At 48.7% G+C, this 15,000-nt stretch overlaps 1 protein-coding gene across 1 annotated transcript in view; it reads right to left on the bottom strand.

Moving 5' to 3' along the window:
* The window catches only part of LOC311322055 (R3H domain-containing protein 1-like), a gene marked incomplete at both ends in the record, with an annotated part of 27,122 nt that overhangs the window by 9,009 nt on the left and 3,113 nt on the right, over positions 1 to 15,000 (bottom strand). The window contains 14 exons of the mRNA XM_084454066.1: positions 1 to 77; positions 1,860 to 1,999; positions 2,483 to 2,770; positions 5,015 to 5,244; positions 5,564 to 5,617; positions 5,732 to 5,757; positions 5,993 to 6,088; positions 6,194 to 6,302; positions 7,272 to 7,412; positions 7,512 to 7,571; positions 7,742 to 7,820; positions 8,452 to 8,593; positions 10,866 to 10,955; positions 11,424 to 11,477. The exon at positions 1 to 77 is cut by the window's left edge and continues 34 nt beyond it. Of these exons, the coding sequence (XP_084310192.1) occupies positions 1 to 77; positions 1,860 to 1,999; positions 2,483 to 2,770; positions 5,015 to 5,244; positions 5,564 to 5,617; positions 5,732 to 5,757; positions 5,993 to 6,088; positions 6,194 to 6,302; positions 7,272 to 7,412; positions 7,512 to 7,571; positions 7,742 to 7,820; positions 8,452 to 8,593; positions 10,866 to 10,955; positions 11,424 to 11,477 (1,586 nt within the window). The remainder of the gene's footprint in view (positions 78 to 1,859; positions 2,000 to 2,482; positions 2,771 to 5,014; positions 5,245 to 5,563; positions 5,618 to 5,731; positions 5,758 to 5,992; positions 6,089 to 6,193; positions 6,303 to 7,271; positions 7,413 to 7,511; positions 7,572 to 7,741; positions 7,821 to 8,451; positions 8,594 to 10,865; positions 10,956 to 11,423; positions 11,478 to 15,000) is intronic.

Below are 15,000 nucleotides of genomic sequence, written 5' to 3'. Positions count from 1 at the left end.
TCCACGGGAAGTTCGCCGGGCGCCGCCTGACGCATCAGGCTCATGTGGCTGAACTGGGCGCCGAGCCCGTCTTGTTGCTGGAGACGCACACACACACACACACACACACGCGCCGGGGGTCACGGTGGGACAGAGCTATATCGGTATCATCAAACACCGCGGGTTTTAGGTCATCCCGAGGCAAGCTGTTCCCGCCGGGCACTCTGGGAAAAACGTGGCGTTTTTCTACTCATGGATTATTCAGTCTTCAACATCTGGGCGGGGATCAATTATTCAAAAGCGGGTTTACGGCCGTTTTAATTAGTCACAGAGGAGAGGGGCGTCAAGTTTTGGTCTCTGGAATGAAAGTGGGTCAGAAAAGGAGGCCGTCGGGATGCGTGGCCTACATCGGGCCGGAGGCGGACCCGTACGGGAACGGCCCTGGTCTCTCGCGTAGCGATTGTGATTGGCTTAAAGAAATACAGCGTCCAATCACAATCGCCTTGGGCGGAGCGGTTGCTCACTCTTACAGTGCATCTGCCCGTACGGGAACTTTTTGTTTACACCGCGAGTATATACTTTTTGTTTACACCACATAGTCTCGCGGAGCCAGACCCATCTCTATCTCCGCACTTCCGCGCGAGTTTTAAAAGGTAATAAATGTCAATGTATTATCTTTCTGAGGAGACTGTTTGGACGATTCAGCGTACCTTTAGTAAATCTAATTGGAGAATTAGCACCAGACATGTTTGTAAAGGTCCAAATATCGCGATGTATTGCTTTAAACTGCCACGGCGGTACGTGTCACGTGACACTTCTAACAGAAGGCGCCAGACAGGAAAGGGGGAGGAGAGGAGAAAGAGAGGACGGTAGGTACCACAGTGTATTGTTGGTTATGGGAGACAGGCAGGTACTGAAGAGGAGGAGGAGGAGGAGGAGGAAGAGGAGGAGGAGGGTAAGCGATCGTAGAGTACTGGAGCGGAGGTGCCGAGGGCTGGAGAGGCCGGCCGGTCTGGAGGGAGAGGACAGACAGACAGAGGGACAGACAGGACAGAGACAGAGACAGAGGAGACGTCCGTGAGAACCGGTCTGAACCGGGGGGGGGCGGAGGAAGAGGGGTGAAGAGTGAAGAGGTCATTGTTCACCTCAGAGCTGCAGAAGGCTACACTATAAACACACTCCGCATCCATCACAACCCGCCTCGACGTTCTACCCCCCACCGGGAGAACGCCGCGGAGATGGTGATGATGACGGATCTCACCCATCCCCGGTTCTAATGACAGAGAGGAGGATGGGAGGGAGGGAGGGGCGGGTTCTGCTCAACAGCCGGCAGAGCATAGATCAGCTCACGGGGATAAAGGAGCACTTCCCCGACTAGCAACCAGCTTTGTATCATTCCAGTACTGTCTGTTACAATGAATGAGATTTTTCTTCCCTCGATGTTCCCAGGGACTAGCTTTCACCATGTCAAATGATGCATCAATGCACCCTTTGATATAATTTGTGGAGTTTGGGGGGTTTTGAAAGCAAGAAGAAGAAAGAAGAAAGAAGGAGAAGAAGAATGAGAAGGAGAAGAAGAAGGAATAGGAGTAGAAGAAGGAATAGGAGAAGAAGAAGAAGGAGAAGAAGAAGGAGAAGAAGAAGGAGAAGGAGAAAAAGAAGCAGAAGGAGGAGAAGGAGAAGGAGAAGAAGAAGGAGAGGTACTACATACAGTACACAGACAGGAGAAATCAGGATGAAATCAATCGTTGTGACTAAACTCCCTGCTGACTTCTACTCTGCTTGCTAGCGGACTCTCACAGGTTTATACAACGGTGAGTCAGGCGAAGCATAGAGGAGGCAGAAACTACAGACACCCCGTCCTCCAGACGGCGACTGACCTGAGAGAGCAGGTGATTGGCTTGCTGGTGCGGGGCGTTGTGGGGGGGCGGGGCCTGGAGTAGCCGGCCCTGCTGGGAGCTGCCGCTGCTGCTGGGGTTGTAGACGACGGCGCTGCCGTCAGGGTTCACGAAGGCCTGGCCTGCCAGAGAGAGAACACACAGGCTGACAAACACTACATAATTATTCCCTCACACACACACACAACAATATATAAGAGCCTGCTTACAAAGAATAAAATCCTGCTTACAAATACAACTATTTATAGAAGAAGCTTTATGAATAGACGAAAAAGCTTTAAGAGAAGTAGTGTGAGTAGCATGTGTTTGGTGCTGTAAGTGACATCGGAAGTCCTTGACTGTTTTGTGCCAACTCCAAACCCATCCACTGCGACGATGTCAGGGTATTCAATCATTGTGCAACACTTCACCTTGACAAGCTAGGGTACTCAGTCAAAAACAGCAGGCGGGACATAGACAGAGTAAAGTAGTGTGTAAGTTTGACAAAAAAAACAACCCAGGAACACACCAAACCAAACGCAAAAACGGACAAACACACACAACCACACGTGGTGGGGGGGGGGGGGGGGTCCAGCAAGAACGAAACCTCGTTACGAGGTACCAACCTGTGTGTGGGTTCACCAGGATACTGCCGGGCGGTATCGCTGCGGCTTCCAGCGGAAGCAAATAGTAGCTAGCGTTAGCCGGCGCCGGGCCACCCGCGGCCCCCTGGCAGGGCCCGGAGCTGGGGCCGCCGCCACCGTCGACGGGGTAGGGTGCGGTGGCGGGGGCTGGCGCGGGGGCTGGCGCAGGGGCGCTGGGGCCGGCCTGGGTGGGAGCCGGGGTGGGGAGGGACGGTTGGGGGCGAGAGAGCGAGTTGGTGGACGACCCTACGCTACCGGAAGATTCTGAACCTGAGGGAGTGAGACGAGAAGGAAGGCGTTTTACCTACAGAGACAGAACACGCTGTCACAGGTCACAGGTCACGCTGAGTGGGCTGCTACTGATGGATGGAGCTTGCGGGGGGTTGGGGTGTGGGGGTGGGTGGGGGGGGGGGCAACGTAACGTATAGCCAGGGTGATGGAGGGTGGGCAGGGTCACAGATGGACACAACAGATGCGGGTAGCACCACGGACCACGGAGTGAATTCATTGGCTAGGTATTCTCTCCCGGAGTGAATTCATTGGCTAGGTATTCTCTACCGGAGTGAATTCATTGGCTAGGTATTCTCTACCGGAGTGAATTCATTGGCTAGGTATTCTCTCCCGGAGTGAATTCATTGGCTAGGTATTCTCTCCCGGAGTGAATTCATTGGCTAGGTATTCTCTCCTGGAGTGAATTCATTGGCTAGGTATTCTCTACCCAGAGTGAATTCATTGGCTAGGTATTCTCTACCCAGAGGGTCCGCAGGCCGACCAGATGCAATTAGCGTATTCATCCTCCTTATGCAAATGTCCCCCTTCGCTGGGGACTTGTGGAAGTGATTTCCGGCGGACGGTCCTCTAGCTAAGACAGCGTTGTCTGATGTTCCAGATCAAAGATGGTATCAGGAGTTGGAAAGCAAACAATGAGAAGCCAATGAATTCAGACGTGTGACGACTTATCAGATGTGTGTTTTTTGTTTTTGTTTTTAAGACCAGCACAATGAGGAAATAATAGAAGAATATAAAAGGATGCTTTGAAGCACGGGAGAACAACATGGAGTGGAGGTACTTAACGAGGGTTTTATTTTATGGAGAGACGAGCACAAGACAGAACTAACTAGGCACAAGATGGAGAAAGGTCCGGCCGCACCCCCCCTCTCCCCCCCCCCCATCCCCGGCAACAAGACACTCGGCTGCACAAAGCAATGGCGCCCGGGCTCTCGTTGCAAACAACATTAAAAACAACTCAAGCAAAAAACAGGCTGGCGCAAACCACTGTGAAAATGGCACCGCTTTAAATATATATATATATAAATCCTCCCAGAGAAGCAGTAAAAAAGAAGGGAATAAAAAAAGGAGAGGTAGATTGGAAGCAGAGAGAAAATTGCTCCCCCGTCTCTCTCTCGACCGCCTCCATTTTGCCGGGTTGCTGCACACAGGCGCACAGTGAGGAACCCGTTTGGGCGAGCATCCCTCCGAGGGAGAGATAACAGGGTTGAACACTCCCTCTCTCTGGGGGGATAACAGGGTGGAAAACCAGCCAGAAGAGCTCAAATCCTAAAGAGGACACGAAGATAACGTCCGTTTCCTAGAGAAATGCTCCATGTTTGTGGAATCAAGAGTTTTTATGTGTGTTTATTTTTTTTTAGCAAAGGTGCTTCACTGTGGCGTCTTGACAACGCAGACTTGAGAAGGGCGAGGGGGGGGGGGGGGGGGGGGTGCCTGTGTATGTGTGTGTGTTCACACACACAGGCGCAGTTCACACCTGGCATTAACATGCATCTTGGGTGATCGGATCACAAGTGGACACTTCTAAGTACGTCAGTTCAGAATACGTCTCCACATGCGTCGAGTGACCACTTGTGATTGGATCTCACTTTCACTCTATATGCAAATGGACACCCAAAAAACAAATGCGTTGTTATTTGAACCGGCATGAGGCAGCAATGCACGTCCCGATACAGATTGGGTCTATTCCTTGGGCAAAATCACCCAAGATGTTTGACACGTTTGTGATATATCTCTATCTGTACATCTCTATGGGTCTTTTTGGAAAAGTCTTTTAATATGACGTCGTTGACGCACGAATGAGTACGTACTTTTTTAAGTTGTAAAATAGTTTCGAAACGTTCGCTATGTTGGCTGAATTCGAACGCACCCCTGTGCTCAACGATCTGTCTGCTTGTGATGGGATCACCTGAGACGCGGGAACACCGTAGCGCCAGTGTGTGTGAAGTGAACAGGCGTGTTTACGGCTTGGCCCCGCTGGGTCCGTTAGCGTCAGCATCAACCATCAACTATCAGACGCTAAGGAAACAAATCCACCGTAATTACCGACAGCGGCTCCACTGCAGCCGCTGCGTTGCGTTTGACGCCTGCGTCCGACGTTAGAGAATCGCAGAGGTTCATTTCTTGATTTTTGACGGACGCTGACAGCTGACGCTGCCGGACGCGGTGGAGCCGAGGGGTTAGGGGGTCAACGAGGCGCAGGTGCGTCCTCCCCGCTCCGCTCACCTGTCTTGGAGAGGCGTCCGGTGGTGCCGGTGCTCTTGCTGCTGGCCGTGCTGTCGCCGCGGACCAGCACAGGGATGCCGCTGAAGCTGTTGGCCTTGGTCATGGTGGCCGGACGCAGGTTGCGGTTGGAGCTGTCCGAGTCGGTGCTGCTCCAGGGTCGCGGGTCCGAGTACTTGGGCTCGTTCTCCGAGCTGCTCTGCCGGCTGTTGGCCGACCGACCGTCCCTCAGTCTGGGGGATCGATGAGCGGAGTTTCACTTATGTATCGCTTTTATCCAAAACGCTTTAACAACGGCCTCTCATTCGCCCATTCACACACACATTCACACACCGATGGCGGCAGCTGGCATGCAAGGTGCTGGCCTGCGCACTGGGAGCAATTTGGGGTTCAGCGTCTTTGCCCCAAGGACATATGGACAGTAGGAGCCGGGATTCGACCCGTCGACCCTACGATCATTGGACAACCCGCTCTACCCCCTGAGACACTGCCAAGCAAGTACAAAACTTAAGCGTCAGATTAAAAATCCAAGACTGGAGGTCCAAGGCGTACCTGAAGACCTGTCGTCTCTGTTGTGTGCTGATGCAAGCCTCTTCATCTTGGATCCTGGGGACATTGTTAAAGAGTTAGCACTGGCCAGAGTTCTGTGGGTATAGCAATTCAGCAATTGCAAGTTTTTCCAACAGCAGAATACACGACCTGTAAGGTCATAACACTAACCTTCTATCCAGATGGAAATGATCCCCCTGTGGAAGAAAAAAAAACAGACAACTTGATTACGATAACGCCCACTAAATCATTTATGGGTGATTATCATCAAGTCATTTGTCGTGCATGATCAATAAGTGCCATCTAGCTAATCAATACTTTGAGGACATAAGACTACCTTTCTACATAAATAATAGAATCTGTTCTGCGACAGTAACACGAATAGATTACAAATTATAATCCCAATCCCGAATTACAATCCAAAATGCTCACATCTTGTGAAAATATCCTATCTCTGGCCCTTTGGTAGTCCTCCTGCCTCTCCTCAATAGATCTGCTTCTCCTGCCGTCTTTCAGTCGCATTCGTATCTGCAAGGACATGCACAACTCAGCTGCACGCCGGCGCCCGCAGACGGTCACGCTTTCACAAACACGTCGCGGAGAGAGGGAGCGACAGCTCCGGGAAACACCTACCATGCAGTCCTCCCGATCGAAGCTGGAGTTGTCCCTCTTCAGGATGTAGCGTTTCTGGAAATCGTCCGTTTTGTCGTCCTTGATGTGTTCGGAGAACTTCTGATCCGGTCTGAATGAGGGAAGGCTCGTTATTGTCGTCTGTTCTTGTTACCGTCTGTCGTTATTGTCGTCTGTTCTTGTTACTGTCTGTCTGTCTGTCTGTCTGTCTGTCTGTCTCTCTATTGTCATTTGAAGCCTTTCTATGCCACAGGGAAACATCCATTCAGCTTACAATCTGAGATACAGATTTATACAAATGTATTCATATACAGTCTCATTTGTACTGTATGTTGCTGCTCTATAGACATGCATTCATCACTTCCAAGCACAGTACAATTTAGTCAAATCTTAAACCAATTAAAAGAGAACTCACATTCCTATATTGCTAGTTTTGTTGATAATCACCTATAGAACTCACATTCTTGTATTGCTAGTTTTGTTGATGCTAACCTAGAGAACTCACATTCTCGTGTTGGTAGTTTTGTTGATAATCACCTAGAGAACTCACATTCTCGTGTTGCTAGTTTTGTTGATAACCTAGAGAACTCACATTCTTGTATTGCTAGTTTTGTTGATAACCTAGAGAACTCACATTCTTGTACTGCTAGTTTTGTTGATAACCTAAAGAACTCACATTCTTGTATTGCTAGTTTTGTTGATAACCTAAAGAACTCACATTCTTGTATTGCTAGTTTTGTTGATAACCTAGAGAACTCACATTCTTGTATTGCTAGTTTTGTTGATAATCACCTAGAGAACTCACATTCTTGTATTGCTAGTTTTGTTGATGCTAACCTAGAGAACTCACATTCTTGTATTGCTAGTTTTGTTGATAATCACCTAGAGAACTCACATTCCTATATTGCTAGTTTTGTTGATGCTAACCTAGAGAACTCACATTCTCGTGTTGCTAGTTTTGTTGATAATCACCTAGAGAACTCACATTCTTGTATTGCTAGTTTTGTTGTTGTTGATAACCTAAAGAACTCACATTCTTGTATTGCTAGTTTTGTTGTTGTTGATAACCTAGAGAACTCACATTCTCGTGTTGGTAGTTTTGTTGATGATAACCGACTTCCCCGTTGGGTCGACGTTGTGGTCCATGCCGAAGTAAGCTGCCACTCTGTGCAGCAACATCCTGTGGTACGACGTCATGGGAGGAAACTTCCTCTTCTGGCTTCTGGGCCAAACAGAACGCAGACATGAGCCTCGGATGCAAATATACGACACGTTTCAACACGAGAGTGAAACTAAATTCAAATGTTTGAGCACAACTTACTCATTGTTATTGATAAAATCCAGAATGTCCTGTTCCAACTTTAACAACATCATCCTGTCCCTGAAAAGCAATATGAAAACAAATTTCAGCAAATCAAGAATTCTTTATAAAAGAATACATGCCTCATCAGTCAAAACTAGGACTTTGTGTGTGTGTGTGTGTGTGTGTGTGTGTGTGTGTGCGCATGTGTGTGTGAAGATCTTGTACTGCTATGGTTCAGTCAGACGTACCTGGGGTTGTTGTTCAGCGTATTTACAAGGAACTCATGGAGATCTATGCCAGTGGAGTCAGTGTAGTCCTGACTGGAATCTAAAACAAAAGAGAAACGTCCTCCTTACAGTGCTCAACACAACACAGTGTGTGTGTGTGTGCGCGTGCGTGAGTGTGTGTGCGTGAGTGAGTGTGTGTGTGTTAGTGCTCACAGGATCCCGTCTTCACATTTTTATTCTAGAAGGTTCCACTGAGAGCACTTCATTAGCTAGCTACCTAGAAGCTGTCTGGGTGTGTAAGAGACTCAGTCCTGGACTGCGGCTCCCTGCTTGGCAGTTTCCTCACTGTTACACCGGGTTCGGAACAAACGTCTCCCCTGTGACGACTCGCCCCGCCAGACCATCCTGATGTTGCCAGCTCACGTTGTCACTTGCAAATCAGTCTGGATCATCTCGATAGAGGAAATGGTGAGGCCCATGGCAAAATTATCTTGCCAATCAGCGCTGGTTCTGAGGGATTTTTTTTCAGATGGTTCATCCAATCACCTGCCAAGTAGTTTTTAAAGTACCCGCCCTTTTCCAAACAGTTTCCAACGGAGAGTTCCCAGATGGTCATGTGAAGCAGACCATCTGGCAGCGTCAGGTTATGTGAAGACAGGACATTACTACACCGCCCCCCCTTCCCTTTACACCCACCATACTGTCCGCTCTGATGCTACGCTCACACTCACCCCTCGACAGCATCCTTCTGGGCGCGTTCTCCGCCTTCTCCACCTTCTCCAGCTGGTCACAGCTCCTCTCCTGCTCCTCCTCCTCCCTGGCAGACGGGTCCTCCTTCTCAAACGACTGAGAGATCTTAACAGTAGTTCCATCCTGTAGACAGAGGGGGAGAGAAAAGGATGCTAATGTTAGTAGTAGTACTAGTAATACTAGTAGTAGTAGTAGTAATAGTAGTAGTAGTACTAGTAGTCGTAGTAGTAGTAGTAATAGTAGTAGTAGTACTAGTAGTAGTAGTACTAGTAGTAGTAGTAGTACTAGTAGTAGTTGTACTAGTAGTAGTTGTACTAGTAATAGTAGTAATAGTAGTAGTAGTAGTTGTAGCTACTTTATTGCACGGTTGTTATTGAACATGATATTTCGATTGACGTTCATAAATGGAGACAGTGCAAATTTGCATTTCATTCTCTGCATATCTCTCTCTCTCGGTGGAAAGTTAATTACAAGTATTAAATGATTGTATGCGCTCTGCAAACAAGAACACTGCATAAGAGCAAAGCTTAACTTAAGATGTCTGGGTTGTTACAGGGAGGAAACAAATATGTTTAGTTTAGAATTGAGGAAAAAGCTCAACGCAGTCCGCCGTGATAAGCCTGCATAATCACGTTGGCTGTTAATAAGGATTTGCACGTTGTTGATTCAGCACCTGAAAACCAAATTACACCAAGTAACAGACAGAATAATTGTTCTCTCATAAGGAATGGAGGATAAAGGACAAGTCTGGGACTCTTAAAGTCCTTTTGGGAACTCTGTCTGTAGGGTGTGGATCCAATAAGGTTCCAACAAATAGAGTTCCCAAAAAGACTAAATGAGTAGCTTATATTACAATGTTTTCAATAATACTGTATGCACACTGAATATTGTATCGTCTCTGATGTATTTTCTAAGTTTTTGTATTTACAATTTTTTGGTGATGCATTGAGTTAATCATGGTAAATATTTACAGTATAGGGTCATTTCTGCCTAGGCGGTGTAGACGCTGGCTTATGCTGGAGGGCTGAAGCATGTTTACCATAACATACCACTTTATTTATAGAGCACATTTAAAAACAACAAAGTTGACCAAAGTGCTGTACAAGTCAAACAACAATAACACGAGTAGTTCGTTGTCTGCTGTATAGACGCATTAAAAACGGTTAAAACGTATTCAAGAGTGCGGATTTCACCTCTTTCGTTACACTCGAGGAATAGCCAATGTGAGAATAAGACCTCAGCTTTATACTGGACTAGAATGATGATATCCTATCATCATCAGTGAAATCTCCCAAACCTCGACGTCCATGATTTCATCATACCGAGCTGATCGTCTCACTCAGCCTCTCAGGGCTGCTGTAAACCTGGCGCGTCGCACGGGATATGAAGTCTGGCATCGCCGTGTCTCACCGCACTCGGCGTAATCTCCCCGAGCTTCACGCTCACACGTCAAAACCTCCAATCCGCCAGGAGCAGGAAGACGGAGGCTTCGACGCCACGCCCGAGCCCAGGCTGGGGTGGGTTGGGTTTTTATGGGGTGGGAAGAAACCGCTAGGCTTCAGAGAGAAGGATGAGAGTCTCTGGGAACAAGGCTGAGAAAACCTCAGTCACTCAAAGACACAAAACTTAAAAAAAATGTGTTTCCTTTGAACGCTGACAAGGTTCTCAGAGTTCTTTCTTTGACCAGGTTGATATATCCTCCTCTCACAGAAAGTGGATATATATGCCCAATATTTTTCTCAGTTTATATAGTTTACTGTCTCTCTCCATCTCTGTCTCTATACATCTACATATATATCTCTATATTTTACTGTGGTAGAAATATGAATGAGGGTTACAATACGCCGAAAATACTGTCCCCTTTTCCACATAAAATTGATCATTAGTGCCACAAATAATATCTAACTGAGTTTTGCTCTCGGAGAGGCCATTCTGCCTCTCTGCCGTCGAGAGAGCCGGTCTCAGCGGAATGGCTCCGAGCTCGCCGTCGTAGCTGAGGGAAATAAAATCCAAACACGAGTATTCAATTATATCAGTCCACAGCCCTGGGTGGCTGACACCTGAAAATTATATTTCCTACAGATGATTGATGTGAGCAATACAGCAGTATACACACACACACCACACACACACACACACACACACACCACACACACACACACACACACACACACACACACACACACACACAAACACACACACTATGGTACAATGGGAGAGAGTGCAGTGGAAGACACACTCTTGGTAGGTTATGAAGTTGAGTGCTGACTGGATGCAGGGACTGGACTCTGAAGGCCCTCAGGGTGTCAGTCATGGGGGGGCAGTTAGGGAGGGAGGGGGGGTGGCACTGGGGCGGTAGTGAGATGAGCCAGGGTCGGGGGGGGGGGGCGGTTACCTGGGGTTCTGCCGGCGCTTCAGTAAGTGCGGGTGGAGGTGACTCTTCACACACAGCCAGGCTCCTCACTAACTTTAACTTTGCGCTGGACTGAGGGAGCAATGAGGTCACAGCGCGTTACAGATATTCCCCCGTTTCTCAAACCGGACGCTTCCACACACACCGACGACGAGGCCAAACACACACCGGGAGTTTCAAATGAAATAAGATCAAAATTAAATTAAATAAAAGGGCCAGCAAGCACAGGGCAAACAACGTGACCTCAAGACGCACCAGGGGTAACAAATATATAAGCCTCAATTAATTTCATTCACTTATTTGATCTTGAATGTGTGAAATTCATGCCTCCTAACCAATTAAAAGGAAGAACACCAACAAGGCAACCACATTTTAAGAGCAGGCAAAATCTATGATGAGAAAAATAAAACGCCTTTTAGATACTAATCGCTCTTTGTTGAAATACAAAAAATAGTGGATGCACAACTAGTAGGTGTCCAGGCAGGCAGACAGGCAAACACGATACACGGGCATCTCCCCATGCATGCCTCTCCACCGTACCTTGGAGCGCCTCACGGGCTGTCCAGGCGACAGCGTTGGGGGGTGGAGCTGCTGCTGGGGGAGGGAAGGGGGGGCGGAAGAGAGAGAGAACCAGGGAGGGAGGGAGGGAGGACACACACACAGACATCAGAGCTGAATGTTGCGGTGTGACCAGACGCCGGCGCCGCCACGTGAAGGTACCGTTGTGTTGGAAAAAAAACACTTTGAATGTGCTTAAGAATGTGATTACATTTCCTTCGGAATGAATAATCTATCTATGGATTTATCTACGTATCTATTTATCTACATATCTATCTATGTATCCATCTACTAGGGTTGCAAAGGGGTGTGAAATTTCCGGAAAGTTTCCAGAATTTTTTATTTTATATTTTTTTTTATCCCGTTTTCATCCAATTTAGTAGCCAACTGACCCCGCCCTAGTGTCCAGTTACCTCCTACTAACTGTTGAGGATTCGTCACACAACCCGGCCGGTTGGCAATGTGAAAGGGAGAGACGACTCCTTGACTCTCTCTGCTCATAACCATTATACCAACACCAGACAGGGTTGCTGTAGACCAGACAGTGATGAACTCTCAAGCCGAGATTAAACCAACCACCCTCAGGGAGTGGCGGCCCAATAGGCCCCTCCCTCTGGGATCGGGCCATACTCAGATCTGGAGAGACCAGCGATGCATTAGACCGCTACACCACCGCAGACCCCTAGAACAGGGCATTAGACCACTACACCACCGCAGACCCCTAGAACAGGGCATTAGACCGCTACACCACCGCAGACCCCTAGAACAGGGAACCTAAATGTAACCTATGTGGCAAAAAAAGATAAAATGCAATTCTAGATCTTGCAGCATGAACTTGGCTAAAACAACCTGATTTAATGCAAATTCAGTTGAATTTCAACCTGTACTGTGGATTCATCCGTCCCCTGCTCAGCTCATTCCTAGCATCCTGCACACTAAAAGGGCTGTAGAATCCATTACAGTTCTAAATAGATTTAGCAAAAAATGATTTTTTTTTTAAATGTTTGCCTGCATGTCTACTTATGGCAAAACAAAAATGTTTCTATTTATGTCTGTTTAAGACAAGGTAAATACAGTTAATATAAATAACCAATTACAGTTAATATAAATAACCTAAAATCCCAGTTTATTCCTGTTAATTCCTGTTATTTCCCATGGAAGGTTTCCAACTTTTAATATTCCCGGAATTTTGCAACACTTCTATCTATCTATGTATCTATCTATCTACGTATCTATCTTTTTTTAATAACACCTGCCATGTGACAGTTTTCCCCCATCAAGACCGCGGTCCCCTCCCCTCGTCCTCTGGTCAGCATGGTGAGTTTCTCAGGGAGCTGGTTAGGTGAGTTTCTCAGGGAGCTGGTTAGGTGAGTTTCTCAGGGAGCTGGTTAGGTGAGTTTCTCAGGGAGCTGGTTAGGTGAGTTTCTCAGGGAGCCGGTTAGGTGAGTTTCTCAGGGAGCTGGTTAGGTGAGTTTCTCAGGGAGCTGGTTAGGTGAGTTTCTCAGGAGCTGGTTAGGTGAGTTTCTCAGGGAGCTGGTTAGGTGAGTTTCTCAGGGAGCTGGTTAGGTGAGTTTCTCAGGGAGCTGGTTAGGTGAGTTTCTCAGGGAGCTGGTTAGGTGAGTTTCTCAGGGAGCCGGTTAGGTGAGTTTCTCAGGGAGCTGGTTAGGTGAGTTTCTCAGGGAGCTGGTTAGGTGAGTTTCTCAGGGAGCTGGTTAGGGAGATTACAAGTGTAGAGCTTTTTGACACGCTGAGCTAAAAATCCTGCAGACGCAACCGACGAGCGCCCTGTCGACCACAACCACCTGCTGAAGGCTCTCCTCCTTTCATCTGCAGCGAGGCGTGTCTGTGGTTAGTAGCAGAGAATGTGTGAGTGTGTGTGTGTGCGCACGTGTGTGTGTTTATGTGTCTGTGTGTATGTGTTTGTCTGTATGTGTGTGTGTCTGTTCTGTGGTTAGGAGCAGAGAGCAGCAGGACTGGAGAGGAGAGCCGTGTGTGTGTGTGTGTGTGTGTGTGTGTATTCTGTGGATAGGAGCAGAGAGCACAGCCAGGCAGAACAGCGTGTGTGTGTGTGTGTGAGACAGCTCAGTGCCTCGGAGCTTCACACACCAGTAGCCATATGAGAGAGAGAGAGTATGTGTGTGTGTGTGTCCGTACTGTATGTGTTTGTGTGTGTGTGTCCGTATGTGTTTGTGTGCGTGTGTGTGTGTGTGTGTGTGTGTGTGTGTGTGTGTAAACAGACTGCCTCTCAGTGGCCACCTGACAGGGGAGTAGGGGGGTGCCTGGCAGGCAGCTTCCCTTCAGTGTGTGACCGACCGCTCCACTCAAGAACACCAAACGCCCCCCTCCCCTCCCCCCTCTCCCTCCTGCCCCCGTTCACCCCCCAACGTCTTCCGTCCTCTAAACAAACCCACCTGAGGACGCGCCCCCCCCACCCCTGGAGGGGCCAGATGTAACAATAATCGGAATTGAAAAACGAGGGAGGAATGTGACCTACAGGAGGGTGGGTGGGGACGATGGGTAATATGTACCTCGGGGACGAAGAGGAGGACGAGGAGGAGGAAGAGGAGAAGGGGGGGGGGGTTGGGCGTTATGATCGCACCAATAGACCAGCTAATTGGGCAGCGCGTAAGGGGGGAGGGAGGGAGGAGAGGAGAGGAGGGGGGGGGGGCGAACAATGAGAAGCGATAAGGAAGCGCTTAAGTCAGCACATGAGAGCGCGCCGCAGCGCCACAAGAGCACCTGACATGGGGGGGGGGGGGGGGGGGGGGGGGACAGGCGCCAGAGGCAGATGGCGGTGGCAAAGTCATCGAGCCCCCCCCCCCTCCTCTTCCCGTCCCTCTGCCTCCCTCTCTCCTCCTCTCCCTCTCTGGTCCCATTCCGTCTCCCAGGGTGACACGGGCAGGAAGTTGGTAGATAAGCCAGGATTTGAGGTCAAGATTATCTGGCTTCTTCTGCCACCGGGCTGCTTGGCCCGGTTCCTATTAATACCCCCGCAGCCTGTCTGTCTGTCTGCCTATCTGCCTATCCGTCTGCCTGTCTGTCTGCCTGCCTGTCTGTCTGTCTGCCTGTCTGTCTGCCTATCCGTCTGCCTATCTGTCTGTCTGCCTGTCTGTCTGTGTGCCTGCCTGTCTGTCTGTCTGCCTGTCTGTCTGTCTGCCTGCCTGTCTGTGTGCCTGCCTGCCTGTCTGTCTTGCCTGCCTGTCTGTCTTGCCTGCCTGTCTGTCTTGCCTGCCTGTCTGCCTGTCTGTCTGTCTGTCTGTCTGTCTGCCTGTCAAGTGATCACCCCGCCCCTCCCTGCCAGCTAACGCTCTCTTTGTAAAAGCACTCAAATGAGTGAAACTGAAACGTTTTCACCGTAATCAGTGCAGAACTGCTATATCTCAAAAATCAGATACGCCGCTTTCAAACTGTCATTTTATAATCAGCGTTTTTGGTTTAACCTCCTTACTGATGCATAAAACAAAATGGATATAATCTTATAGTGCTCAGAGAGCAGTGCCAGGAAGACCGTCGCCCTCCGCTCTCTCTCAACGTTTAATAAGAAGCGACGGCGTCTGAA

Source organism: Borostomias antarcticus (genome assembly GCF_949987555.1).
Source record: "Borostomias antarcticus genome assembly, chromosome: 19".
NCBI lineage: Eukaryota > Metazoa > Chordata > Actinopteri > Stomiiformes > Stomiidae > Borostomias > Borostomias antarcticus.
The sequence above is the reverse complement of the archived record's forward strand: the minus strand, read 5'-3'. Positions and strand labels throughout refer to the sequence as shown.